This window comes from Acartia tonsa, chromosome 10 (genome assembly GCF_053477335.1).
Source record: "Acartia tonsa isolate MP-2025a chromosome 10, ASM5347733v1, whole genome shotgun sequence".
Taxonomy (NCBI): domain Eukaryota; kingdom Metazoa; phylum Arthropoda; class Copepoda; order Calanoida; family Acartiidae; genus Acartia; species Acartia tonsa.
In genome coordinates, this window is record NC_137269.1 from 37,440,228 (window position 1) to 37,456,733 (window position 16,506).

The 16,506-nt window shown below is 35.4% G+C and overlaps 1 protein-coding gene across 1 annotated transcript in view; it reads left to right on the plus strand.

Moving 5' to 3' along the window:
- Window positions 1-223: 223 nt before the first annotated feature.
- Window positions 224-16,506, plus strand: part of Dcr-1 (Endoribonuclease Dcr-1) — a 36,796-nt gene continuing 20,513 nt past the window's right edge. The window contains exons 1-19 of the mRNA XM_080175462.1: window positions 224-426; window positions 783-930; window positions 1,684-1,811; window positions 1,909-1,955; window positions 2,160-2,427; window positions 2,716-2,796; window positions 3,643-3,781; window positions 4,258-4,496; window positions 4,775-4,949; window positions 7,588-7,897; window positions 8,203-8,374; window positions 9,068-9,147; window positions 9,597-9,688; window positions 10,796-10,878; window positions 11,666-11,819; window positions 12,211-12,634; window positions 13,255-13,312; window positions 14,239-14,301; window positions 16,163-16,255. Coding sequence (XP_080031588.1) covers window positions 268-426; window positions 783-930; window positions 1,684-1,811; window positions 1,909-1,955; window positions 2,160-2,427; window positions 2,716-2,796; window positions 3,643-3,781; window positions 4,258-4,496; window positions 4,775-4,949; window positions 7,588-7,897; window positions 8,203-8,374; window positions 9,068-9,147; window positions 9,597-9,688; window positions 10,796-10,878; window positions 11,666-11,819; window positions 12,211-12,634; window positions 13,255-13,312; window positions 14,239-14,301; window positions 16,163-16,255 — 2,913 coding nt within the window. The 5' untranslated portion in view covers window positions 224-267. The remainder of the gene's footprint in view (window positions 427-782; window positions 931-1,683; window positions 1,812-1,908; window positions 1,956-2,159; window positions 2,428-2,715; window positions 2,797-3,642; window positions 3,782-4,257; window positions 4,497-4,774; window positions 4,950-7,587; window positions 7,898-8,202; window positions 8,375-9,067; window positions 9,148-9,596; window positions 9,689-10,795; window positions 10,879-11,665; window positions 11,820-12,210; window positions 12,635-13,254; window positions 13,313-14,238; window positions 14,302-16,162; window positions 16,256-16,506) is intronic.

Sequence of the window (16,506 nt, forward strand, 5' to 3'; positions counted from 1 at the left end):
TCAAAAGTTTAACCCTCTATATCCTATAATATTAAGAAGTAAGGTTTTTTGTCTGTAGCTTAAGATTTGTAGAACTAATGAAACGATTGGAGTTTTCACTTTATGGGAAGCTTCACACAGGGACTTGGGGTGGTTTTAGGCTAAATTGTATTTCAGATTCAAGTTCTTGAATTGGTTTTAGGCTATTTAAAAAGTATTAACATTTAAATTAATTCTTGTTTTCAGAAAAAGATATCACAGCCAAGAAAATTATACAACAATTAGAAAATGTCGTTGGGGTGCGGGTTCCTGGAAAATATTCCACACTTTACTTTTACACCCCCTGAACATCAAGTGGAGTGTGCCAGGGTTTCACAGAATAAAAATGTTACCTATGTCCTCACACATCCCCATGAAAAGTCATTCCTGGCTCTCATGGCAATTAAGGTATTATTTTTTATTATCTAGTGTTTACTTCTTCGATAAAATCAAAAATATTTTTCAATGCTTTCTCGTCATCTCTATGATCTTTGGGACTTCTGAATTGATGGTCCCCAAAATGTGTGTCTGTCCTTGCATGTAAAAATAGGGTTGGCAATCCGAATCCAACGAAAAAAATCGCGAAACCTTTACGATATTTTCAGCTGTCGTTGAGGGTCAGCACATAGTATAATTTCCCCCCAAATATTATTTATATTTATTTCTCTTGTTGGTTATACCTTATTTCTGCATTTGACAACAGTTTTGTTAACTTTAACCAACTCATATTTATTGTAATTTTCGTAAACAAATATTAAATTCAGGCCAGAAGTAATAGCATACGATGTGGGGAAGGAAAAGCCGGAGTTTTACTGCATAGCCGACATCAGGTCGGCCTATGGGCTGGATTTCTTGCCCGTATGACCGACTTGGTCGTTGAACAAATCGGCGATGACATAGATTTAGATACAGGTTGGTTATTTATTTTAAAATATTCAATATTAAAATCAATTCCGTAATTTTCCCTAAAGGTGTGTGCTTTAAGATTTTAGAAAAGGAGCAGAACTCTAAAATTTGGCATGGTAGTTGCTTAAATGGGGTATAATGTAGATTCATAAAAAAAACGGCGGTATGTCGCCGAAATTATTTTGCTTTTCTCGCCAAATTGAGACAATTTTAAACAGTGTTCTGGAGCCGGAGCCGGGAGCAGCAACATTTATGGTGGAGCCGGAGCCGTATTTTTCGTTAAAAACGGCTCCGGCTCCGGACTAGCTAAAAATGATTTTTTAAAGTAATATTATAATTTGGCAACGGTCTATTTCCATATAATAAACTGAAAAACTATTGTTACTTAACAAATAGACACACATCCTTCTACTTTTATATAGCTTTAATCAAATAAAAGCAAAATATTTTATATTATTTATTTTATTTTATCAAATTCAATAATGAAAAAAAAATTGATATGTTAATTTTAAGGTAGGAGCCGGAGCCGCATCAAAATTATACGGCTCTGGCACCCTGATTTTAAATAATTTAAAAAAAAATCCCTATATTTTCAGCTGACTCATTACATTTCCAGATTGTACCATATAAGAGCAACTGTCATAACAAATTTTAGAGTTCTACTCCTATCTTAAAATACACATTCATAGAATATTCAAATTGCGAAGAAATTCACCCCCTAACTTAATTTTTATGTTAAAACCATTATTCTCTTTGCAGGACAAGTATTGAATAAGTTGGACCGAGGTGGGGTTATAGTCGGGACGCACAACAGTTTTTCTGGCCTTATTGCCAGAAAACTTATAAATCTATCCGCTTTCAATCTGCTTGTTATTGACAATTTACAGGTAAATAAAGCAAATATGAATATTTTGAAAAATAAATAGCAAATAAGGTTTGTAATAATTCTTTCATGTTTTTGATTTTGTTTTTCAAAATTTTTAGGCGAGTCTGAAATCTGGGAATGTAGATTCATTATTGAATGCATACAGGTATGTCATTTATAAAAATATATTGATGATAGCTACCTATTTATTTTCAATGTATTGTTTCGGAGATTTCGAAGGAGACCAGGAAAATGGCCTAAAACCATAGAAAGACATTTATAAAGATTTTCTGAATAACACAATCAATTTGGAAAAGCAGTTTCTAAGATCTTTAGCTTCAGACAAAACCTCTACTACAAATTAATCTAGGTCTATGCCCAAAAACAGAGCACCTCGGCTAGTCTTCTTTCTACCCAACATTCTCAACTGCAACAAGAACGAGACTCAACACTTGGTACCCAAACAGCTGCAGGCATTAGAGAAGCTGTTGCCGGCAGCTGTCGAGTGCAGCAGCGAGATAACAACACAGCTGCGCTTCCTGGCTCGGCCGTTTGAGCTAATATCACTTTATAAGGGATGTATTATTTATGATCACTTGGAGACATTACATTCAATTTTTAAAAATCGCATTATGTTAGTATTTTATTACAGGGATCTAAAGGGATAAGATGATGATACTTAAAATGACCCCTTTTGTACATTACAATTAGTAGTTGAAGCGTTTTCAACTCAATAAACCAACCATTAAAAATTCAATAAAAGTTACCAAAGTTACTAAAGCAAATGAATAAGAAAATGCTTTTATAAAACTTTGGGGACAAGTGTAATAAACCGTCAAATATCCCCTTCCTTTCTGATTTTATTATTTAATGGTAGGTTTTCTTTTGTTTAAAGCAGGCAAAAAAAATAATACATCCAACAATAGGGAGAAGATTTGATATCTGCGCAAATAAATGTTAAAGTAAACCCAGAACAAGAAATATTTAGATTGACGGAGCAAGCTAAGGTTAGTTTTTCGTGTTTCAGTCTTTTTATAAGCGAAGCTTTTCTATAATTAGGGTATGTTCGTCCGTTTATCCAAAACGGTCAGCTCTTTTCTTTCATTTAAATACGTTAGAATTGTCCTATCGATTTTAAACTTTGCATTTTGATTCCTGTAACAGTTAATTACAATATAAAAAGCGTTTTTTATATTTCTGAAATTCTGATTTTCAATGTTTTAAGCGAAGCTTCAAGTCCTAGAAATGTACGTATGTCCTTAAACACTCAGTATCCAGTATTTAAGAAGTTTTGCTTCAACTTATATTCTGCCTATTCAGTTCTGCAAGTGTTAATGATCGTTTGTCCACCAACCATTTCAGAGCTTCGCTTTAGTGGATGTTGTCATCTTTGTTACCTTTAAAATTCAATTCAATTTAAACGATTAAAAAGAATTTTTTCTGTTTAAAGGGGGGGGGGGGGGCGAAAGTGACACTTTTTGAAACCAAAACTAAAAGTCAACAAAGGAACTCAACTAAAAAAAGAGTTACAGGTCTGAGATTTTGCATGGCAGTTGCTTTATAGGGGTAAAATATGGAACTGTGAAGAAACGGCGGCGCAACCGCCGAAAACCGCCGTTTCCCGCCGAAATTGTTTTTGCCTTTTCTCGGCGGTTTTCGGCGGTTGCGACGCCGTTTCTTCACAGTTCCATATTGTACCACTATAAAGCAACTGCCATGCAAAATGTCAGACCTGTAACTCTTTTTTTAGTTTTAGTTTTGGTTTCAAAAAGTGTCACTTTCGCCCCCCCCCCCCCCCCCCATCCTTTGATTATCAACTCAATTTCATTAATGTTAGACTTTATTTTTTTCAGAGCTGGTTCAAAGAGCACAACTACTCTTTGTATGACACATATGGTGAAGAGTTTGGTGATTTAATCGCAGATATTCCTGATCCTACTGCCACACCCTTGAGATTGATAACAGATTTTCAACATGTGCTTGACCAATTGGGTAAGAGAGTTCAGATTTTTATGCCCTTTTAAATAAAAGGCATCATCTAGTTTTCACCAATTTAAAGAAAATAAAATCGTGTAATTGAGACTAAAGCGTCCGACTCCGCATTCTGTCATTTGAATGTCTGTCAGTCTAAATATGTTAGCCTAAAAACTAGGTATAACATTGGCTAAAAATAAGCCCAATTTTTATCGTCCTTTTAATATTTGGGCTGTTTATTACACTAGTCCCCAAAGTTTTATTTGAACTTTTTCTTATTCGTTGGCTCAACAACTTTGTGGACTTAAATGAAATTTTTATTGGTTGATTCATTAAGTTGACTGTTAAAACATTTTAACCAAAAAAATTGAACTACAAAAAGGGTAATTTTGTCTATCATCGTTGGGGATGTACAATACAATGTACATCAATTTATCGGCCATTGTCTTATCCCTTAGATCCCTGGTGGTCACTTACTCATTGTCTTAATTAAGGTTTATGGAGCGCAGACAGAGCTGCCCTGCTACTCATGATCACAATAGAAAAACTGAAAACCAGAGAAAAGTACGAGAGACATTTCCTCCTACTGTCGGTCCTGTTCACATTGATGTTGAAAATCCGCAAGATTTGTGATGATTACTATGGCGATCTTACCGAGCATGAAAAAATTGTACAAAATAGCAGGCCAAAACTGTTAAAGTTGATGGATTTACTGGGCAATTACGCTAAAAAGGTAATGTTTGTTATTTCATATTAAAAAGTGTGACAATCTTTAAGTATTAGGATCTCAGTGTATCTTTATGTGTGTATGTTTTGAAGAATTTTGCTAACCACTGAACCGATATGATTTTACTTTACAAAGCAGCTTCTTATAAGCCCTGGGAAGGTTTAGTACTTTATAGTACTTTATAATTGTCAAAGCTTATTATTTTTTAATTTGCCAGTCGAATACAATATTCATTTTACATACTATTCCAAGTGTAATCGTATTAATAAATTATGATCTTTTAGAAAAGCATTGACAGAGAGAAAATTAAAAATGAGACTGCCATCAAAGATATCACTGAAAATGCTGATAAGATTCAAGAAGTTAGTGAAGCAAATCAAGAACAAGATGAATCTCAAAAAGCTGAAACTGAACCAGGAAAGAATTGTGTTTTGATTCATCTCCATGATTTTAGATTAAAATAATTTTCAAGGTATTCATATTTAGTGGGTGATTACTCAAGACCTATTAATAACAATCAATGTTTTATATTAATATTCAATCTTTTCTGTCCATACCTCTTAACTAAAGGGGGGGGTTTTTAATGCAACCATCTCGTAATCAGTGAGCAAATGGCATTTAGAATTCGAATTTCGAGCTGAAATTTTGCATGGGTAATCCTTGGTAGGTCTATTTTCCCTAAATCGAACAAAAAGTTGGAAAAGTAACGGCTGGCGGCTGCAGTTCAGCCGTTTAACCGTTTTTGGCCTATTTTTAGGGCAAATTCATCATTAATTACGTAGGAATCAACTTTTTAAAACAAAGTTTTGGTTTAATTCAAATTAAAAGATAGCAATAACCATTTTTTAAATTTCTAGTACCAGCTGCTAAACGGCTAGAACCGGCTGAAAACGGCTGGGAGCGGCCAAGAGTATGAAGAGTAGATAGGGCTTGTGACATGTCTAGGGGTAGGTTTTTATGGGCGCTGAGCTCAAAAATACTACTAAAAATAGTGACGGCCAATCCATATGGCAGCTGGGTAACAGCTGCAGCTCAGCTGCGAGCTGCCAAGAGTAGAATGAGTAGATAGGGCTTGTGACGTGTCTAGGGGTAGGTTTTTATGGGTGCTGAGCTCAAAAATGCTACCAAAAATAGTGGCCCATCCATGTGGCAGCTGGGTAACGGCGGCAGCTCAGCTGGGAGAGGCCAAGAGTAGAATGAGTACATATGGCATGTGACATGTCCAGGGTTAGGTTTTTATCGGTGCTGAGCTCAAAAATACTACCAAAAATGGTGATGGCCAATCCATGTGGCACCCATAAAAACCTACCCCTGGACACGTCACAAGCCCTATGTACTCATTCTACTTTCGGCTGCTCCCAGCTGAGCTGCCGCCGTTACCCAGCTGCCACATGGATGGGTCACCACTATTTTTGGTAGCATTTTTGAGCTCAGTACTCTTAAAAACCTACCCTAAGACACGTCACAAGCCCTATCTACTCATTCTACTCTTGGCCGCTCCTAGCTGAGCTTGTAGCTGTTACTCAGCTGCCATATAAGGATTGGATGCCACTATTTTTAGTAGCATATTTGAGCTCAACACTCATAAAAACCTACCCTGAGACACTTCACAAGCTCTATCTACTCATTATACTCTTGGCCGCTCCCAGCCGTTTTCAGCCGGTTCTAGCCGTTTAGCAGCTGGTACTAGAAATTTAAAAAATGGTTATTGCTATCTTTTAATATGAATTAAACCAGCGCAGCTGGGATGGGTCGCCACTATTTTTGGTAGCATTTTTGAGCTCAGCACCCATAAAACCTACCCCTAGACATGTCACATGCCCTATGTACTCATTCTACTCTTGGCCTCTACCAGCTGAGCTTCGGCCGTTACCCAGCTGCCATATGGATGGGCTGCCCCTATTTTTGGTACCATTTTTGAGCTCAGCACCCATAAAAACCTACCCCTAGACACGTCACAAGCCCTATCTAATCATTCTACTCTTAGCCGCTCACAGCTGAGCAGCAGCTATTACTGCCATATGGATGGGCCGAAACTATTTTTAGAAGCATTTTTGAGTTCAGCACTCATAAAAACCTAATCCTGGACACGTCACATGCCTCATGTACTCATTCTACTCTTAGCCTATCTCGTCTGAGCTGCGGCCGTTACCCAGCTGAGCTGCGTCCATTACCAAGCTGCCATGTGGATGGGCCTCCACTATTTTTGGTAGCATTTTTGAGCTCAGCACCCATAAAAACCTACCCCTAGACACGTCACAAGCCCTATCTACTCATTCTACTCTTGGCCGCTCGCAGCTGAGCTGCAGCTGTTACCCAGCTGTTACCCAGCTGCCATATGGATTGGCCGTCACTATTTTTAGTAGCATTTTTGAGCTCAGCACCCATAGAAACCTACCTCTAGACATGTCACAAGCCCTATCTACCCTTTATACTCTTGGCGGCTCCCAGCCATTTTCAGCCGGTTCTAGCCGTTTAGCAGCTGGTACTAAAAATTTTTAAAAATGATTATTGTTATCATGTTACTCATTCTACTCTTGGCCGCTCGCAGCTGAGCTGCAGCTGTTACCCAGCTGCCATATGGATTGGCCGTCACTATTTTTAGTAGCATTTTTGAGCTCAGCACCCATAGAAACCTACCTCTAGACATGTCACAAGCCCTATCTACCCTTTATACTCTTGGCGGCTCCCAGCCGTTTTTGCCGGTTCTAGCCGTTTAGCAGCTGGTACTAAAAATTTTTAAAAATGATTATTGTTATCATTTAACATGAATTAAATCAAAAATATGTTTTAAAAAGTTGATTCCTACGTAATTAGTGATGAATTTGCCCTAAAAATAGGCAAAAAATGGCTAAACGGCTGAGCTGCCAGCTGCCAGCCGTTACTTTTCCAACTTTTTGTTCGATTTAGGGAAAATAGACCTATCAAGGATTACTCATGCAAAATTTCAGATCGAAATTCGAATTCTAAGTGCCATTTGCTCACTGATTACGAGATGGTTGCATTAAAAACCCCCCCCTTAATATGAAATTTTCAGTCATTTATTTTTTACGAATACTTTTTATTAGATAACTTAACACAATCTTTTAATAAACAGAAATCACAGAGTCTTTGCAAGGTTCTAAAACCATAGAACACATCAAAGAGACTGAAAAAGAAGAGTCTAATAATGAACCAACAGATGCAACAGTTGATAAGGATTCCTGTGCTCTTGCAAGCCGGGATAAGACTGATGTTGAAACCAGTAAGACTGACAATGACAATGACAATGATGTAGTTGCTGACACTAAGACTGAGGATAAAACAAATATGGAAGTTGATCAAGTGGAGGCTGAAACAGATGCATCAAAGGCTGTAACAGTGGAAAATAATTCTGCTGATGAAACTGAAGGATCTAAAACAGGAATGTGTGTTTTCTATTTTTTTGTCTACACAATTTGCATAAAATTGCCTGAATATTAATACTTTTTCTACTTGTTTAACTAGCGTTTGTGCCACTAGAATATAGGACCTATGAATTCCAAGGGGAAGGGATGTCCCGAAAATAGCTTAATAGCTATGACCTATGTGAAGCTTACATATAACAGAGAACTCAATCGGATCGTCAAGTTATTGAGATCTTAAGCTTCAGACAAAAAATCTTTCTATTTTATATAATAGGATAATTGAATTGTACTGTCAAATGTTCTTCTATTTTGCTGGATTAAAATAGAAAACATGCACCTGGTTTAGTGGCAGAAATACCTGAGAATAAAAAGGAGGCTGGCGTGCGCAGGAAAGGTACCCGCAGGACTGGTCCTTTACCCGAGGATCCCGAGGCATTGTGTTCGATTCTTCTTGTAGATTCGGTGTTTTCTGCCAAGATTATCTATCATTTCTTCAAGGTAACTTTTTTTCAAATTCGATGTTTTTAAAATGTATGCAATGATTTATATTTGTGTACTAGTTAAAAATCTTAAGTATATTTGCAGGGGTGTATATTCTACATGGGATCCCCTGCTCAGGGGGGGGGAAAAAAAATAAAAAATAAGTGGTTGGAGGGAAAAAAAATGTAAAAATTAAGAAAACTGAAATCATTTTTTCCATTTCCCCCCCCTCCTTGGTGAAAAAACTTTAAAAAATATGTGATAGGGGGGATAAAATAAAGAAAATATAGAGTTCTTTAAATATTTTTCCATTTTCCCCCTACTTGGTGAGAAAAAACTAGGGGGGGAAGAAAAATAAAAAATTTTGTAGCAGGGGAAAAAAAATAAATCTTGTGCAGAATATACACCCCTGTATATTTGTATGAATAAATATATAAGTATAGATTATTGTCTAATCCAGACAACTACCTGCCCCTAGTGGCAGAGACTCTTCGTTTTCTAGCAAACTTTTTTTTTCTTTTGTAAGGACTCTATGTGTTCATATTTCCAAAGCTATTAGCTGATTTTAAATACCCAATACAAAATGGACACAGTGTAGTTTGCGCCTAAACTTGTATCGATGGAAAGTTACATATAGCTCATGCCCCCTCATTATTTCACTTTAATCTTGTTTGAACATTAAAAGAAATCATTAATGTTGGATTGCTTTAGGATTTATCACGCAGCGATGAACGGTACTCGTTTCTGTGTCCTCAATATTGTGTTTCTGATCCGGTCTCTACTGATTCAAGGTAAAATTATTTATCGCATCGTATTATAGACAGCCTTCCGCTGATAAAAATGTACTACTATAAGATTATTACCAGTTTTGTTAGCCACGAGAGGCAGAAGGGACAGGATATTGGCCTTTTAATAACACTAGTCCTTACAGTTTTATAATAACACTTTCTTAATCGTTGGCTTAACAATTTTGGGGACTACTATTGAATTTTTATGGGTTGGTTCATAAAGTTCAGTGTTCAAACGTTTTAACCACTAATTGTAATCTACAGAAGAGGTAATTTTGTGTATCATTACTTGGGATGTACTGCACACTATCTTATCGCTTTAGATCCCTGAGAAAAAAAATTTGCTAACAAAAAATATCTTATTTCCTCACCACGAATGACTTGAAACCCCTCAGCCACCCCAATCCCCCCCAGCCCCTTTATTAAATTGAATTTTCTCAATTTTTCTCCAGGGATATTGAGAATGAGAAAAAGAAACGGGAAGAAACCTTGCGCAGGTTCAGAATGAGAGAGTGTAATATTCTAGTCACTTCAGATGTTCTAGGTAAAAATATTTTTTTTCTTCATGTAAAAGGATTTATTTGATAATTCAATCAAAACTTTTAGTTAAATAGCAATTTTGCTCTATTGAACTTTTAACATCAAATTGCTTGTTTTAGTAATACTAGCGGCTTCGCCCCTAGCCTCTAGGGGCTTTGCCCCAAGAGATGGTAAAAAAAATGTAAGGTGAAATTTGTAAAAAAAAATATTCCACAAAGGAAATCTTCAGAAAGGAAATCTTCCAAAAAGGAAATCTTCTACAAAGGGTCAAGGATATTTCTTACAAAAAAAAAATGGGGGGATTTTTTTTGTTTTTTGGGGGGTTGGGGGTGTCCCACCCCCCAAGAAAATAGCTCAAAACCACCACAGGACCAATAGGTATATACCCTGAAGAGTAGAATCCAATCGGTTCAGTGGTTACCGATTTCTTAAGGGACAGACAGACGGACAGACATCAAGCTACTTTGTATTATAGATTACTGAGAAAAAGATATAACATCTAAAAATATTCCTAATTGTTTTATTTTATTAACCTTTTGTCAAGGGTGTATATTAAGAGATATAAGTTTTCCGGAATTTTAATGTAGGGAGTAGATTTGAAATCTGCATCAAATTTTAAGGATTTTTTATAAAATTCGTTTTTTGTAAAATTCTTTATCTAAAAGCGAAAATACATTTTAAGTTAATTAATTTTGACCAATAGGATAGGTGGATTTTAAACTACCTGCGCTCTAATTGGTTGAATGATGTACGACATCCAATCAGAGCGCAGATTTTTTAAATCCACCAATCACAGATGCCAAAATTAATCAACTTGATTTGTATTTCCGCGTTTAGATAAAGAATTATAGAAAAAACGAATTTTATAAAAAAAATCCTTAAAATTTGATGCAGATTTCAAATCTACAATTCCGGAAAACTTATATCTCTTAGTGTATATTCTGCATGAGATCCCTGGCTAAAGGGTATTGAGATCCCCCCCACCCCCTCCCCCTACTTGGTGGAAAAAACTAGGGGGGGGGGAATAAAATATTGTGCAGGATATACAATACACCCATGCTTTCAGTCTAACACAACACACGTAATTAAATCATCCTTATTTTTTTTTCAGAGGAGGGAATTGACTTTGTCAAGTGTAACTTGGTTATGCTGTTTGATATGCCTTCCACATTCAATAGATATATCTATAGCAAGGTAAAACATTTCATTGGAATTTGAATATGCTTCAATAAATAATATATAAAATTGGATCAAAACAAACATTTTTAACAGTTATAAATTAAGCTCAACCATAACATTTTAATTAGTAACTACTGCTTCTTCGTAACTAAATATATTTCAAAGAAAAAAATCTTCGTTATCACTTATCAGTCGCATCTCATGTAGAAGAGAATCAAAACAGATTATTATGTCATTTATGATAAATCATAAACATAAAAAAATTAAAATTTTAAAAGTTGTATATCATACACTTTACCTAATTCTCTTATATGGTTTTTTCTAGTTAGGTCAGGCTTACAAAATATAAGGCCTTTGACCCTTTTTGGATTAGGCGCTTCGAATTAAAATTGGCATTAACTTTTATTGTGCTTTAACTAAAGGGAAGTGGGTAAGAAGGAAGGGGGCTGTGGGGAAATTTTCAGCTAGAATTGTTTGTCAGAATTCTGGTCAGGGGATCCCCGGCTCAGGGGGGGGGGGGGAATAAAAAATATGTGGTTGAAGGGAAAAAAAATGTAAAAATTAAGAAAACTGAAAACATTTTTTCCATTTCCCCCCCTCCTTGGTGGAAAAAAAAACTAAAAAAATGTGTGGTAGGAGGGATAAAATAAATAAAATAGAGTTCTTTAAATATTTTTCCATTTTCCCCCCTACTTGGTGAGAAAAAAACTAGGGGGGAAAAAAATAAAAAAATTTTAGCCGGGGAAAAAAAATAAATCTTGTGCAGAATATACACAACTGTTAAACTCTTATTTCATATTAGGTGAAGTGCAAGAGCGTATTTGGAAGTGTGATCTACTTGAGCACCGCCGAAGAACTGAGCCAATTGAAGAGCTGCCTCGGTACTTACAAGCATATTGAGTCAGAGCTACTCAATCATTGCTACAACAAAGCTGCTGAACCGTCGGAAGATTTTGGTAATTGTTAGTTTGCGGATTTTTAAAAATTATGTTTGAATATTTTTGAATACTCAATTTTTTTTCCAGAGAGAAAGGGAACAATGGGCTGTTTATTACACTAGTCGCCAAAGTTTTATAATACCGTTTCCTTATTCGTTGGATTAGCAATTTTGGGGACTTCAGTGAATTTTGGTTGGTTCGTTCATTAAGTTGGGTGTCAAACGTTTCAACCATCAATTTTAATCTACAGAAGGGGAAAATTTGTATATCGTCATTGGGATGTACATAACGGTCATTGTCTTATCCCTTTAGATCCATGTTTTTCAATAAAAAAGTTCAATATTTCCTAAAAATAGAAGGTATATAAAACTTGTTAATCCTTGTTATGTTAATTTGTCCTATCTTTTAGATGCTGATAAATTCAACTATCTGCTACCTGCCTATCCCCAGCAAAAACACGATGAAACCACCTCTGCGCTGCCTACTATGCCTATACACGATCCTGCTCTTCCAATTGACAATGAAATTGCCATAGAGGAAAACGTGGACGATAAGACTATTAATGATGCAAAATCCGCCAATGTACCTGAAACTAAAGATGATACTACTAGTCTTGATAATGATATTGTCAGTGATCACATAACAGCCGCCACGGATCATGGTGATATTAATCAGCTGGTCAGGGTGAAGAAACCTGTTCCCAACTCAAGGAGTGATCTGACCAAGATTCCTAAACTAAGCTTGAATACGTCTATACTGGTGTTGAATAGATATTGCGCCAAGCTACCTTCGGATACCTTCACAAGGCTTACTCCCATATGGACTGTTCAAAGGTATAGTTCTTTATCGCATCGTATTTTAGACAGCTTTCCATGGATATAAAAATGTACAACATAAGATAAAAACAGTTTTGCTAGCCCCAAGATGCCGTAGACAATGACTAACAAAACAGGTTTTAATTTTATTATTGTATATTTTTATATTCGTAGAAAACTGAATATAATACGACACTATAACATGATTTTTCAGAATGGGTTAGAATCGGTTTTAATCCAGCGAATATCAATCGGATTTCATAATGGAAAAGTTTATTTCAGCTTGGTTTCGAAATGTGATAAATATCCGCTGGATTAGAACCGATTCGGAGACATATTGAAAAATCGTTTATCGTTTCGTATTATTATTTTCTACAGACTTTCTTTTCATGGGTAAACTAGTAGGAGCCCTTGAGGGTGGGGGGAGGGAGGGGGGATAGTCAAAGTAATATACAAAAAATTTCTGTGGGCTATTTCCTTTAGTAGTATGGTTGTATCCTTCCCAGGACCTATGAGAAGCTACCCTGTAATGAAGAACCATATCGGTTCTGTAGTAAGCGAGAGATCCTTCAGTAAAAATAGACAGACAGCTACTTTATTATAAGTATTTGAAATATTACACTGTTATTTTTATTTAGAACTTCAGATGACAAGTTTTACTGTGCCCTCTTTCTACCCATCAATTCTCCTTTAAAGGTTTGTTTTCAATGTTATTTTATTTCAATGTGTTTTTATTTAAAATTAATAAAAGTATTGCTATATTTAACCCACTTACCATTGACAGTTTCTTCTTCGACTTGGAGAGTTTTATAGCAGAAAAATATATATTGCGGGTTTCAATAAATTATGCCTTAAAAACTGGTTTTTCCAAAGTGCCTAATTTTTGATGATTTATAATTGAAGATTTTGTTTCTTTAAATAAAAAACACACTGTACTTAGTAGCGAAGTTACTCTTTTAATTCACTTTGTCATTCCGTCCTTCTATAATGCTTTTGTTAAAAAAAGGTTATTTTCACGGCTGATTTTTAAGATAGACTGTTGATTTTCCTCGAGGTATCCCTTGCCTATAAGGCTTCTAGTATGTATTACTTACTTGGTACGTTAGTATTTCGGTCATGCTACATAAGACATTTATATATTGAATTGTAAAGATTTTGTGATAGTTTTATTTTATCCTCTTTTTTCCCCCTTTCCCCCTCTCCCTTTTTATGACTACTGAACATATTCTCTATAGCTCACTTTGTACGTTTGTCCATTCATGATTTTTTTATGCTTCGTAGCTGCTTATGGATGTTATCATCCTTGTTTTTTTTCTATGTACTTTAAGTAGCATTAATAAAGTACTGTCTTCTGTTTGAAATAAAGAATATTTTTTCCAGTATGGCTTTGAAACAGATTAATATCCAGTGGATTAGAACCGGTTCTGAGCCATACTGAAAAATCATGTATTGCATCGAATTACAGACTATTTTACACGAATATTAAAATAATATTTAAAAATAATACCAGTTCTGTTAGACCTAACCTTCGGTCCCTCATAAAACGGGTTTTAATCTTAAAATTGTTCATTTTAATATCCGCGGAAAGCTGTCTATAATACGATAAATTGTTGTTATTTTAGGACTTGATAGTTGGAAATGTGATGCCTACAGGAGCTTTGGCTCGAAGAGCAGCTGCTTATCAGGCATAATAACTATATACTTATGGATGGTTTTATGCTATTTAATTGCTCCCTCCCTTCAAATAGTCTCAATAGGGTGCTGTCGGTAATTTTACTAATTGAGCCTTATAATGATATTTCAAGTAAAAAATCTTTTTTCAAATAGATTTTGTCATGGGAACCAAATGTAACATCAAGTTAAGTTAATAAATATGTATTTCTTCAACTCTGCATGTGAATCACATTATCAAACCTTCAGAACCCAGTCTTCTATTATATTGACCATTTAACCCTGTTTTAAATCTAACACAACATAACATTTTTTTAACTTTAGCATGGTTAAATACATTTAATAAAAATAGAAATTATTAATTGTAATACAAAAGTAAGGAATCACAAAATCAACTAGGACCTTACAAATGCGTAATCCCTAATTTGTTTATAAGATTTTGTTAATACTTGGATATGTAGATATATACACTGCACCGTATATACATATAGACCGTATATACATACTACGACAGTACCCAATTGTAATCAATTAGGTACCCAAACAATAATATAGGGTAAATTAGTTATCTTCATACGAAAAAAAGGGGGGGGGGGGGGGTTAATGCAACCATCTCGTAATCAATGTATAAATGGCACTCAGAATTCGAATTTTGATCTAAAATTCTGATTGAGTAATCCTTGGTAGGTCTATTTTCCCTAAATCGAACAAAAAGTTGGAAAAATAAGGGCTAACAGCTGGCGGCTCAGCAGTATAGCAATTTTTTTGGCTATTTTCAATGCAAATCATCAAGAAACCTATCTCCACATAATACTATTTTCTGCTTCAAACGGTTCTAGCCGGTAGTTGCTGGTACTAGAAATCTGAAAATGTTGTTTTTGTATCATTTTACATTATTTAAAGCAAAAATATTGTTTCAAAAAGTTGATTCCTACGTAATTTATGACAGATTTGCCCTAAAAATAGCCAAAAAATGGCTAAACGGCTGAGCCGTAAGCCGTTACCTTTTCAACTTTTTAGTTCGATTTAGGGAAAATAGACCTACCAAGGATTACTCATGCAGAATTTTAGATCAAAATTCGAATTTTAAGTCCCATTTATACATTGATTACGAGATGGTTGCATTAAACCCCCCCCCCCCCCCTTTTTTTCGTATGAAGATAACTAATTTACCCTAAACTTTGGCTAAAATTGCTTTCTTTGAATATATCTTATCTAAAAGCTCAGATGACAATTGTACTTTTGCCTCTACTTCGGTGTAAGAGAATATCTTACAAAAAGTTTTAACTAGAAAGTTCTTTGGAAATTTACTCTTAAAGCTTGGTAAACAGTCACAAAATAATACATACATACATACTTAATCATGCATATTAAAATACTTCAGTAATCATTAGTCACTCGAAATCTTAGGATCAAAATAAGAAACAAGAAACTCAAATTCATAATAGGTACCTAGTGAAACTTGAATTTCTCGGTGGCAGCCAACGAGTAGAGCTTCTGTCCATTGGCCGTCCCCGAGATCTTCAGTTTCATGAACATCATCCTCATGCTTTTTTAAAATTTGTTGTTACATTTTTAGCTCTTTAAGGGGGACTAACAAAACATGTATGTATAGTCAGTGAGAGAGAGGAGACAATGAGCTGTTAATTACACTAGTCCCCAAAGTTATGTAATAACGTTTTCTTATCCGGTGGCTTAACAATTTTGGGGACTTCTATTGAATTTTGATTGTTTGGTTCATTAATTTGAGTGTTCAAACGTTTCAATCACTAATATTGGGGTAATTTTGTGGATCATTATTGGGGATGTACAATAATTTATCGGCCATTGTCTTATCCCTTAAGATCCCTGATCTATAGTTATGTGTGATATAAGGCTTGTGTTAAGCTCCACTCCATGGGAGAGCTGGACAACAACATGATACCCCTGGGCAAGGAGAGTGTCATGGCGCCCCAACAGCGGGTTCAGGTAAAAACTTTTCCAGTATAGCTTCGAAACCTATTTATAACTGGTTTAAAGGCCATGCTGAAAAATCATGTATCGTATCGTATTATATCCAGTTTTCAACGAATATAAAAATGTACCATCATAAGATTAAAACCAGTTTTGTTAGCCCGTGCCTTCGGCTAACAAAACTGGTTTTAATCCTATAATGGTACAATGTACATTTTTATATCCGCGGAAAGCTGTTAATAATACGATGCGACAAATTACTATTT